This window comes from Mesitornis unicolor, unplaced genomic scaffold, assembly GCF_000695765.1.
Source record: "Mesitornis unicolor isolate BGI_N332 unplaced genomic scaffold, ASM69576v1 scaffold25408, whole genome shotgun sequence".
NCBI classification, from domain to species: domain Eukaryota; kingdom Metazoa; phylum Chordata; class Aves; order Mesitornithiformes; family Mesitornithidae; genus Mesitornis; species Mesitornis unicolor.
The window spans coordinates 392-13,482 of record NW_010202885.1 but is presented as its reverse complement, the minus strand read 5'-3'; the positions used below and the strand labels follow the sequence as shown (position 1 = coordinate 13,482).

General features: G+C 39.3%; 2 protein-coding genes across 2 annotated transcripts; one reads left to right on the top strand and one right to left on the bottom strand.

The window, feature by feature from the left end:
- The first annotated feature begins 646 nt into the window (after positions 1 to 646).
- On the top strand, positions 647 to 5,069 carry LOC104545413 (glutathione S-transferase). Its single transcript, XM_010190550.1, has 6 exons — positions 647 to 758; positions 1,387 to 1,438; positions 1,678 to 1,810; positions 2,904 to 3,045; positions 3,915 to 4,046; positions 4,872 to 5,069. Exons 1-6 carry the CDS (start codon positions 672 to 674, stop codon positions 4,992 to 4,994), a joined length of 669 nt encoding a protein of 222 aa, XP_010188852.1. The 5' UTR covers positions 647 to 671; the 3' UTR covers positions 4,995 to 5,069.
- A 1,830-nt stretch (positions 5,070 to 6,899) lies between these two features.
- On the bottom strand, positions 6,900 to 12,524 carry TMEM14A (transmembrane protein 14A). Its single transcript, XM_010190549.1, has 4 exons — positions 12,443 to 12,524; positions 10,655 to 10,756; positions 7,985 to 8,072; positions 6,900 to 6,977 (listed from the first exon to the last, which is right to left on the bottom strand). The coding sequence occupies exons 1-4, from the start codon at positions 12,516 to 12,518 to the stop codon at positions 6,938 to 6,940; spliced, it is 306 nt and encodes a 101-aa protein (XP_010188851.1). The 5' UTR covers positions 12,519 to 12,524; the 3' UTR covers positions 6,900 to 6,937.
- Between the last annotated feature and the right edge of the window lie 567 nt (positions 12,525 to 13,091).

Genomic DNA, 13,091 nt, shown 5'->3' with positions numbered 1-13,091 from the left:
AAAATTGGAATGTGTCTTGATTGGATATATTGTGATTTGGCTAATGGTCAAACCAGAACTAGCTAAATAGGGAAAGTGGCAAGCCTGGTGAAATACATATATGTTGCTGTTACAAGCTCATATTTGTAAGGGCACAGCAGCACAGGGCTCTGAAGTGTTGTACTAAGAGCGGTGAAGGTAATGGTGGTGTCTCTGGGCTGGTGTTCTTGAGAAGCAACTCATTTGACGTAGCACATTTTCAGGTCTGGTATGACACGGATACTGTCACAAAACCCAACACCTACTGAAGAGATTGCATCATTACTAGGTTAAAAATGTATCTATTCAGGAATACCCCACAATTCCGTCTCAGTTATGAAACTCTTGTGAACTCTCATTATTTTTAAAGATATGTATATAATTTTAGTAGATGCATATTACATTCTGTCATGATTCTTTTTTGAATTGCTGCGTATTCTCCTGGTAGTGTGTACTTTTTCTCTTTTTTCACTAATCCACAGGAAACATGGTTGCATCAAGCCCAAGTATCTAGGTCTTGATTGCACTTCTACTTTCACATGCATCCAACTGTATTCAGTAGCTTGGAGTGGTGCATTTTAAAAGCTATTTTAAAACATGCTTCCTGTAAAATAATTTTCTTGTGTTTACCAGGAAACAAGAACTCTTAAATCATGGCAGGGAAACCAAAGCTGCATTATACCAAGGGAAGAGGGAAGATGGAGTCAATCCGATGGCTGTTAGCAGCAGCTGGGGTTGAGGTTTGTATTTTATTTTTTATAATGTGATCAGACTAATCTGTGATTAAAATAAGTGTTCTTTGGAAAGGTTTCCCAGTTACATCTATGCTTAGAGAGATGCATAATTTCACACATTGTGATGCAGAATACTTCAATTCAGTGGTACACTCTCTCATGTTGTATTTATTTAATGTTTTGCTTGAGGAACAGTTGCCCAGTAAAAGGATTTTAACATACAAAGAGAATTGTTGGTGTCAGTTTTGAAATGTACTTCGAGCTGAGGAGATCTGAAATTGTTGCTACAGACCAAAACGTGGATCTCTGACTTTTTCTGAATGCTTGTCACTTTTCTCTTTGTCATGATTGTTCTCCACTGAAAGGCCATGCGTACCACATGAAAATCTTTAGAATATTATCTCCAAAAAGAGTGCTTTTTGTTCTTTGGGTCAGGACCTGAGTAGGATCAATCAGAAAAGCTGCCCTGAAGGCAGTGAGGGAGCAGAGATGAAGAGTAGGAGTAGGGGGGTCAACACAATTATGAGATGTATGGGGAATAGTATGGAGAGGTGCCGTCTAACTTCCAGACTCCTTTCCACTTCCCCATTGCCTTTGGAGTGACACAGTGTTGTTTTATATTTTTGCTTTTCAGTTTGAGGAAGAATTTATAGAAAAGAAGGAAGACCTAGACAAATTACTGAAAGGTGAGTCTGTAAACTGTGCCCCAAACATAAATTCACACCAATATAACAAACAGACAACAGGTGAGATTTTTGTAGGACCTCCAGTATGACCTGTAAAGATAAGATTTGAGAGGCCTGTTTTGCTTGTAGGATGCTTTCATCCCTCAGAATTGGAAATGTCTTGGTGTCTTACCAGGTCTCTCTCAGAGTCAGTGTAGTACTACAGCAGTCTGAGTAGTTTCCTTCCTTTTCTTCCCTAGGTGGAGTCCTGATGTTCCAGCAAGTGCCCATGGTGGAGATTGATGGGATGAAGATGGTGCAGACCAGAGCAATCCTCAGCTACATTGCAGGGAAATACAACCTCTATGGAAAAGACCTGAAAGAGAGAGCCTGGTACTGTAACAGTGTATACTGTCCTTACGATTTTTAACATTTATGAGAAAAATATTGCTCTGAGATATCTGCATGTAAAAGTGCATATGCACCTGCCAGTGCTTTGTCCCCTCAGATCCAGTGACTTGGTGAATGGACTTTGTGATTGATAAGTGATTGTTAATTGTTAACATAGTGAGAACCACTTATGGCCACCTTCAGGCTCATTTGAATTCACCGAGGCCAGAAGTGCATTAAGTTCCTGGGCAACTGCAGAAATTAGTACAATAATAAAGGCTCAGTATGCCTTTTTGAAAATTTTTCTCATTAAAATGGAAAACAGTAGGAAAAACTACATCTGCCTGCAAAAAAATGAAATGTCTTTAAGTGTTCTAATTTCCTTTTTTCAAAATGTAAAGAATCTTTCATAGCTGATTTTAAAAAAAGACATGTTTAGTGGCTTAATGTTACTGGAAGTTAAACCACTGTTTCCTAATATTACTTTAATATGTAAGCTGTGGATACTTTCCATTGTGATAACTAAAGGGGTAATGCAAGAGCAAAAATTCTTGTTTACACTTCAAAAAAAAAAAAGTCATGCAAAAGTTCTATTAAGTCCTTAACCTAACTGACTAGAACTCACTGTCAAGGGTTTATTCTGTGATACTGGAGGGGCAACTCCAGAGATTGTGGGTGTAATTATGGACTGCACTGGCATTTGGCACCCATTTTTTGCCAGAATCTTTTCATGATTAGACCTAAAAACTGGGAGTTTTTTTGACTCTAGAGTGGTTTGCATATGTGGTCTTTTCTCCCACAGCATAGATGAATAGGTTATCAATGGAAAATGGTGTTAACTCCACCTTAAACACATCAGTTGCAGACTCTTATTTATACCTTGCTTGTTGCAGACACTGTGAGCCTGTTCATGAAAGTCTGTGCTTTGGAAAAAACTGACCTGGAATCAGAGGGAGAACAAGAAAATAAACTTAGGTTGTACGTTACATTCACTAATTAGCATTTTACTCAGTGATCACTTCAGCATTGTATTTCAGGAAAATAACCAAACCGGAATGTTCAAATGATAAATGTAAAATAAAAATGTTTGTTTCAGGATTGATATGTATGTGGAGGGAACAACAGACCTGATGGGAATGATCATGGTCATCCCTCTTCAAGCAGCTGATGCAAAAGAAAAGCAGCTTGCCTTAATCATTGAACGAGCTACAACCAGGTACTTCCCTGTATATGAAAAGGTGAGCAATAAATTGCCAGTAGTCCACAAAGACAGTAAAACAGGGAACAGGTTCCCCACTCCCCTGCCCCCACACTTTCCAGAGGGCAAGTGACAGTACAACTCAAACTGTGTGGTGGAGCCAGTATTCAGCAATGTGAAAAGAGGGCCACAAAATAATACTCAGCTGGTTTCAGTACTGAATATCTTTGCTGTCTTCTTTAAAGACTCCTCAAAGAGCAGATCCTGCTTTTTAAACCTAGCTCAATGGCTAGTTGTTTGTGTAGCATTAGAGTAGGTGAGGCACAGACACGTTTCCTTCTCCTGTTTCTGCTACAAGGGTGATTGCCTTCTGGAAAAGCGTAGGCTGGAGAGATGGGGATGGCTGTGAAGCTGTGCTGCAACATTTACCACAACTTACTTAGTCTGTTACACCTACTAGTAGCTTTGGTAGACTGTGAGTCTTGCATCAGCAGTTTGCCATGGAAAAAATCCTTCCATACAGGAGGAAGGGTGGACAGGCTGTGTTCCTTCATTCCTGAACTGTTTCAAAATATAATCAGCAATCTCAAATTTTGCTGAAACATCTGGGAATTCACTTGACTTTTTTTTTTTTTTTTAATTAAAGTACACTACAGGTACGCTGTTGTAACTACCTGTTACAGTTACTTTGGTCCTGTTTCTTTCCATGATTTAAGTCCACGCACACTGAGACATGAGTTCTGATTTTTTTTGTTGTTGTGAAAATACCTATAACTTTCTAACTTTAAAGATTCCTGTATGGATTTGCTCTGCTGTGTATTTTTGTAGAAATATGCCCGTAATGAAATAGCTAGATAAAATTCTTACATCCTATGTAACCTTTTTAAAAAATTTGTTCATATTTTGTAGGCCTTAAAAGACCATGGGCATGATTATCTTGTTGGCAACAAATTAAGCTGGGCAGACATCCAGCTGCTGGAAGCCATATTAATGACAGAAGAATGTAAGCCTGATATACTGTCTGCATTCCCTCTGCTGCAGGTTAGTAATCTTCTGATGTCTTCTGATGTGCGCTACCTTGCCCCAGAGCTGCTGGGGGCTCCCCTTTCTCCAGCTCTGCTTTCCCCAGCTGTTCTCAGCTGGCAGGAGGTCACTTACTAACGCTACCGGTTTGTCCCTGTAACTGCTGCCTCCATGTCTTCAAACACAGCAGTGACCATCAGGAGGTGAAGTCTGCGGCCAGTTGTGCCCGCAGTTCCTGTCCTCTTTGCCAGCAAAATTGTATTTTGAAGAAATAATATACAAGAGCTGTTAAGTTTTTTATGTCTTGTCTTCCATGGTGTTTTGCCATGGTATTTCTGTCCATGCCTCTTTTTTTTGGCCCAAATACATCTGCAGGATTTGGATTTAAGCTGTGGTTTTTGCTTTTTCTTTTTTTTTCCACCTTTACCAGATGAGTCTAAAATCTTCAATATTAATTTCTTCCATTCCCATCTGGGAAACTAAGGTAAACTTTGTAGCACCAGCATTGCATTTAAAGGTTGGACCAGGTGGTCCTTGAGGTCCTTCCAACCTGGTATTGTATGATTCTGTGAGTGCAGATCAGAATAATAATACCTGCATTTTCCAAAAAGACTACTATGTTGTACATGTATTTGCTTGTTTGGTTGGTTGGGCTTTTGTTTGTTTGTTTGTTTGTTTTAAATGGAAAATGCAGAGTGCTGAACTGGTTATAAGGAGCTACTACTGTCCTCTGTTTAATAAGTATATCTGAGAAGTAAACATCCAAGTCATCTGATTTATAAGCTATAAAGGACAGAATTATAATTTCCTGACTCTCACTGGCTTTGCTGCTGCTTCTTACAGGCTTTTAAAGGAAGAATAAGCAACATTCCGACAATCAAGAAGTTCTTGCAGCCTGGCAGCCAGAGGAAGCCGCCACCAGATGACAAGTATATTGCTTCTGTGAGGAAGATATTCAATATCTAATCATGTCGCTGCTGAAGATAACACAACTATAGTATATTGTCAGAGCTGTGCCTTATCAGAGTAAACTGCATAGATGCATTCTATAGCTTGGATCGTATAGCCAGTCACATGGTTATCATTGAAGCAGAATGCACTTTTAATTTAGAGTAAGAGGCTGTTTTGGACCTGCTGAATCCAGAAAGTGGTATTTAATGGAACAATTGTGTGAAATAAAATATGCCGATACTTTGTGTTTGTTTAATTACAGTACATTCCTGGTAAGGTAAACTGTTCCAGCTGCAGCATTCAGAATGCTGTAAAAAGACCTCCCCCCCCAACTTCATAAGCTGCAGGAGAGAAGAGCCACTCCATAAAAATGGGGAAGTCATTTAAAATCAGGCTTAGAATCTTTTGGTTCTGCTCTCTGGCTGGCCCCCTAGGTCAAGGTTCGCTGCCCCTCTTCTGTATTTCACTGCTGTCTCTACTTTTAGAGTTGCAGTTTAAAAGATAAATACTTGGAAAAAAAAATAAAATTCATGATCCTCGTAAGTTTAGGAGCAAAAGTAAGAAACTAATTTAATCCCCATATGAATCTCTTAGAATTTTGTTCACTGAAAGATCAAAGTACATATGTTTAATTAGCCTGATGTGGTTTTCATCCATTGAAGCCCTCTGTTCCCTTGCTCATCTCTGCTTGCTTGGTCACAGTAAGGAAAATGCCACGTGATTGGGTTTGTTGTTTGGTTTGTTTTTGGTTTTGTTTTCCTAAGATTTTACCTTCTCCAGTCACTTCCCAAGTAGCTGTAAAGAGAACATTGCCCAGATGAGCCCCTAAGTGTTTTACATGAACATTACCTGGAAGCAGTAGCTTGCAATGCCCACTGTAGCACTCAAAGTTCATTGAGCTGCATTGCTATAGTGCTGTGATTGCTGAACCATCACAGAGACTGGCACAGGACATCACCTTTGTAGTCCGTGAGTCCTCAATCCCACAGGGATTTGTTGGATTGCTGAGGACACTACTTGTTTGGGCTTCTCAGCAATTTCAGCAAAAGCTTCTGGATTACAGTTGGGCTTGGAGGCCAGCCCCAGCTCCTGCCCCCATGGGGTAACTCTGAGAATGCATACACGGCTCAACTCTGGACATGCTCAAAACCACAAAATCTTCCTGCATCTAGTATCTGAGGCAGCAGCAACTACAGGATGGCTTCTGCATTTCAGCACTAGGTTGCCCATGCTTTTCATTGGAGCTTAATCTAAGGCAGCATTCACCTTGTCTACAGTACAAATACATGGTACCTGTTTTAAACCGGCGGTGAGTACAGAGCAGATCACCAGACTCTTCCATTGACAAAATGGCTCACCGGTCTGCATAAAACACCGAGATGCTTTGAACATTTTACATTTTATTTGAACACTAACAATAGTTTTGACATTTAGAACCAGGGGAACAAGATGCATGTGTCTGAAGGAAAGGTGGGTTTTCTAGTGCAACACCGTACAGACCTGTGCCTCTACTGATCAGTAATTGACAATATGATTAGAATCGATTACTTAATCTCAAAAGCTACAAAACTGTGGCTCAATGCAACATACCTTTTTAGCATAAACATGTATTCATATATATTCTTCTCTCAGACATACAGTGCAAGACCAACTCAATTTCTTGGGGCATTCAGCATCCCCTGAAAGATATAAAACTTAAAGATCTCTTGAGCTAATAGACTGCTTAAACAGAAGCAGATCCAAATGTATCAACAACAAAACACTTTTTAAAGTTTTATAAAAAAGCTTGCAAAATACCAACAAATGTCAATAATCAAGTTATAGGTACAGTTATTTTATAGAAAAGAGAAATGCAATCTAAGAGTTGTGTTGAAACTTGTCTTTCGCGTATGGAAAGCTTGCTTGTTTGTTCGGTAAGTGTGGCAGTCATACTTTGGTTCTCAAGTCGCTGAATTCTCCTACAGCAGCATAAAAACAAGCCTCAAGATCATCAAAAGGCTGCAAAAAACCCCACAACAGAACAAGAAACATTAATACGGCTGTGCATGAACAAAAGCAGTGAAATTCATCACTACATAACAATGCATTCATAAATAGCTGACACTACAGTCTCTAGTAACAACCTTTCAAAATGTCTAAGGCTACAGCCTCAGTGTCTGCTGAAACACCCAGTCTGCCTAGGCCTGAAGAACGACCCACAATAGAAAATAGTATTTTCCAGTTTAAATCCCGATTCTTAAATTTTGCATCTTAAAAATCTGCATCTGATTTTGATCACCCTGTCTGGATTGGGAGTAAAACTGTAAAAGGTGTTCCATCATATCTGCTAACAACAAAGCAACAGTTAATATTCCTTCAGAGGATGGAGATTCTGACTTACAGCTGAAAAATGTTTTGAGTTACAGACTCTCTGGGAAAAAAAGTTTTGACTTACTCAGTAATTTAATTTCAAAATAATAGGTACAGAAAATGATGTTTTCCAGAATGCCAAAATAAACAGCAGCAATAAAGCAGTCAAAGTGGTTAGAAACACCATAATTCACAGTAATACTGATCAAAATTCTTAGGTCAGACCAAAAATGTCAGTTTTCAAAGGTGCTGAACTTCCAGTAGTTTTGAATGCAGCACTACTAAACAAAAGTGTCAGTCTTTATTAAGGTGGCTGCGTTGTATGAAATTAGATGACTAATTTTATGCATGTGTGTTGGAAAACACTGAGGCCTACCTCAGGTTCTTCCAAGAGTCTTATCAATATGCATTAATATTTAATTGCAGATATCTCCTTTCCTTGCTGAGAAGGTTACTCCGTATCAGATGCACCCGCCTATTGAGATGAAAAAACTGTTCACTGGAAACAGGACTGTGACCTCCAAACTATTTCACTTAAACCATATAGTTGCTGGACGATAGTAACTTCCACTGATACTGGCTTGAATCAGGTGCCAACTGGCAGCTATTAGAAAATCACTGAAATCTTTACATTAATATCCTCAATGTATGTTTACCTCATGCATGCTACTAGTCCGGCAGGCATTAATTTCTTGGACCTCTTGAACCTCATTCCCATTATAATGGTCAAAAGAAAAGCTGAAACTGTAAAAGACAATTCAATATATTGATGTTCTCACTTCTCCCAGTAGACTACGCAGGAACATGGAGAGTAATCAAAGGTTGTTGCTATGTTTGCTGTGAACTGTAACTTAATAAAACATTAGATCAGGGATACAAGTCTATAAAAACATTCAGCCCGGAGTACAGTTGGCTTTTCATCCACCAGTAACCCCAAGCCCCTTTCCCCAGGGCTGCTCTCAATCCCCTCACCCCCCAGACTGTACTGATACTGGGGGTTGCCCCGACCCAGATGCAGGACTTTGCACTTGGCCTTGTAGAACCTCATGAGGTTCACATGGGCCCACTTCTCCAGCTTGTCCAGGTTCCTCTGGATGGCATCCTGTTCCTCTGGCACAGCAACCGTACCATTCTGCTTGGTGTCATCTGCAAAATTCCTGAGGGTGCGCTCAATTCCACTGTGCCATTGATGATGATAGTGGAAGGTATGCCACTTGTTTTTGCAACAGAATAATGGCTATTGACATCTCCTTCGTCATGACCACAAGTCATGACGAGGAACCATCATACGAAGGAACTATCCTTGTCTGTGGCAAGATGTGGGCAGCCCAAGAGAGCTACAAATACAGTGTACGTAGCAGAGAACAAACATCATGAAAGGAATCGCATCTTCTTGCTTTTGCCTAAAACTGGAGGTAGCAATGAACTGATTGGGCATGGGGATTTCATATCGAACTAATGGCTGCAGAGTGTTACATAAATGAGAAGATGAATGAGGATACATAAAACTCTGCTAAGATAGCTAGCTTTGTTAAAGAACTGTCACCTGAAGTGCTTTCTAGAAGTGGGGAGAGAGGCAGGAGCTCTCATGGGCAGCTGGGCTTTACCACTCTTGCAGCCAAACCAAAGGCAGTTACACAAATGTCTTCCCTTTTTTATGGAGCAGTTAAACCACGTGGCTAATTCTCTTCAAACTTCACTGCCTACTCCTGTGGACCGTTCTCTGCTCACAGGTGTCAAGGATTAGTTTTAAACTCACTCCAGCATTATACAACAAGCTCTGACAGTCACAAGCATCTTATGAAACTCTACCAGCTATGCATGTGCACTCATTAAAGATACCCTGCAGTAAAACCTATTATGCTCCATTATCCATTGCTGTTCTTTTCTGGTCTCATAGTCTTGATCCTCTCAGGAATGTCTGAAGAGTGGACTATTCCAGAGTATGCATCTTGCCTAGTGCCCCAAGTATATTTACAATTAATTAAAAGCTATAAATCTTGTTCACTCTGTAATATTTTTTTGCTGGTTACCAGTATCTGGCTTTTCAAATGTGCCAATGACATTTTAAATTCTTCAACTTTAAGACCTGATTTTCAAAAGTGTTAGATATTCACTGTTTCACCTAAAATCAGACAAAGAAATTCAGTAAATCAAGCCAAATTCAACTCGGTAAATCAGATTCGGATCAGAAATTCAATAAATCAAGTGCATCCAGTTGCACTCTGAATAGCACCAACTGTTGCATACTGAAATCTGAATTTCTACCCTAGTCCAGCCACATAAAAACACATTAATGCATACAGGAAAGTACGTCACACCGAACAGCTACAAATTTACATATACTTAAGGCTGTGTCTTCATTCCAAACACGGGGTTTTTTTAACATGGAGATAACTTAATCTGAGCAAGGTCATGGTGGCAAAACTGGAATATCCAATTTAAGCCATCTAGGAGCAGATCAGGTGTGCCATTATCACCTGTACTAAAGAACCCAGTTGGTGCAAACACACTTTGCCAGTAATGCTATTCAACACTTTTTAGCAATGGAGGTTTTTACAACTGTGGCTGGTGTAAAGCACAAAGCCAGCATGAACACTGTATCACAAATTCTAACTAAATTCAGAAAAAGTGATTGTGTGCTCACACGATCTGGATTAAATGTATTTTAAATGTACTTCCGCACTTCAAGTGAAACCACAGCCTAAGCCACCTTTGCTAAAACTGAGTGAGAGAAGCTTCGAATAGCTCCTACTACAAATCAGTTGTGCAAAGTTAACGCTGTCCTCCTTGGAGACTGTAGTTCCTTTCCTCCATGAGTGTTTCATGGCAAACTAACATGGCAATTATTGCAGTCTGTATCCTGTCTTCCTTAGCAGCAAATGAAAAACACTAAATCAAACTATTTGTCTCACTGGGATCTGAGGATTAAGCAAGACTGGATTCAACACCTGCTTTACTTCTCAAATTACACTCTAATCTGTAGCTCTACTGATTTTATTCCAGTACTCTCCCACGTTTCTCAGCTTGATTTCACAATATTTTCAGTGTTATGTAACCAGCTAATAAAAGGGGGTGCTGCTAGGTGGTAGCACACACCTGCTGCCTTTGTGTGAATGATCTGCCTTATCTTATAAACGTTTAAGCTCTTGAATTTTGCAAGCTAAGTTCAACTGTCTAACTCTATTTAAAAAATAACATTTAAACCAAAGCAATATGCAGAATTTAATATAAGAGAGAGTTTCATCTGTAATTCTGGAAACTGCTTGCTCTTGTTGCTTTTTTGGGGGTACTTTTTTTTTAGTTTACTATAGTAAAACACTTACATAGTGATATCTTCACATTTCTTGGATCACGCGTTACGCAGTAAGCTCCATAACCAGTCACAGAACCAAAGGTGAGACCTGCAGCTAATGAGATTTTACTACCTGCAATAAAGCATTCAAGCGTTATTTCTCAATACAATGTCTTTAAGCTCAACCTTTACACAAGCAGTTCTTTCTCTACACAGTATTATCCAAATAATTTAAAAACAGAACTGATTTTGCCACAGTGCAGCTAGTTTACTCAGTGGGAATAGAGAGATAATATTTCTGTAACTGAGTCATTCCCTTGCATGCACTAGTTCAAAACTGACTATATCAGAGGGAGGTGATCAGGATCTAGCAATACTTCCAATTTGGGAAAAACAATCTTTGAAGCACAAACCTAAATTTAGCTATTTTCTCTACCATGCATATCTTTAGAAGCATTTTTGTAATTTCTCTGGATGACCTGTTCATTTTAACTATATTTTACAGCACTTGAGAATCTCAAAAAATGGGAGAAATGTGTCAATATATATAAAGGGTAAATTGGACAACACATGTAGTCATAAGCCTTTCATTCTGACATCAGTCCTGGACAAAGAAATCGTTTCACCAACAGCACATATAAATAATAAAGAATTAGAAAAGAGTTAAAGCAATTAGATGACAATGAAGATGAAAATAAGGCTTTTAGAAGTAATCTGACATCTTCTTTCAGTGCTATTACAAAACTGGTTCAGTAAGCCCAGAGTTTCAGTAACGTATCTAGGTTTCTGAATAGGCATTTGACTTTGTACTGTATGTATAAAAGGGTCAAATCAACAAAGCAGGCATTATCTGGATTAAGCCATTCAGGTCCCAGTCCTGTTATATTGAATATTTTCAATCAAGAATTTGCAAGACAGCAGAAATCATTACCAATAAAAAAATATCTAGATTTGCCACAAGGACTAACCAGCTATTAAAGAGTGAAGAGAACAAATGAATGGGATAGCCAGTCAGCACAGATGGGTGCAAACAAAAAATAAAACAAGTATTTTCAGAAAGTCAGATATAAAGCCATGTCTCTAAGAGCAAAGCATGTGTGCACTGTGCAGGGAAACAGTGACCCTGAATCACAAAAACTGTGAAGGATAATGGCCATGGCGAAGAAGACTGCTGTGCTGCTGGGAGGTGCACTCTGTGAGAGCGCTAACGGGGACCAGGCTGGAGATGCTGCCTGTCCATCCACAGTACTGCTGCGACCTCTGCTGGGATGCTGTCCTTAGCTCAGGAGCTGGATGGGACTGCAAAAATGGCTGAAATACGGAAAATTAGCTTTATAGCACATGATAACCTAAAACCTATCTGATTATCTTAGAGTTAATATCTAAGAGATAATTAACCACCAGATCAGAATACACAAGAATTTTCTTTCCAGTGTACATCTGGAAATCTCAGAATCAAGTTTGGATGACTCCATAAAAATAAACATTAATCAAAAATAATCTACTGTGCTTAACACGGGAATGACTAAAGGAAATTAGAAGGCCCAAAATAACACTGAAGGTCAAAGATAATGTAACAGACCCTTTCTGCCCTTTCATCAGTTAAATTAACAGAAAAAGGTGACCACTCAAATGCTTAAGTTGACCCAAGTAAATCTCATGAGACTCAGCTCATTTATAGCAGTGCAGGATGGATTTAAGATGCAGTTGTGTTCATGATAGCAACATTTTCACATCTTGCATAATTTATTTTTTACAAAGCATAATGGAGGGGAAAGTCAAATGCTTCATTTCCAAATCCTGCTGTCCCACCTTTTACCTTTACGAGTGTATCCTACAACACCTCCAACAGCCAGCAATGCAGCATATGCAAAACCAATCCAGTCAATAGCCATGGTCCCAACTCTGGAGAAGAAAACATATTGCAACTGAAGACAAACAAGTTCCTCTCTCCAGGTAAAAAAAAAAAAAAATCATTACTTAAAGTGGTCTAAGCAACACTATACTCTCCTAAATCTTGTTCAACTACTGTGTCAAAAACATACAAAAGGTGAAGATGCACTTAATGGCTATTTTACTTTTCTTTTCACTAACTGCTGCCCTTCCTCACACTTCAGTATCTAGGGGAAACTGGTATTTTGGGCACGTATTTGGCATCTGCTTTTCCATTAAAAAATGCATGCAAAAACCTTGACGCTACCTGAAGTATCAGATCTGCTGCACTTGTACTTAGTGGCTGATCTGGACATATGCTATGGGTACATTACAGGTCTTCTGAGTGTAGAGCTTAGTACCCTTTCAACCAGGATGTACCTGGAAGGTGTCACAGGCCCTGCAGCACCAGGGAAAACCAGTTTTCAGAGTTAACCCAAAGCTTTATTCTAGCTTTATTCTAGCTATTCTCTATTCTATTCTGTGCCCCTTTTGTTTCACTTTTAGATTTTGATTCACTGTCCAAAGTTAGGCTT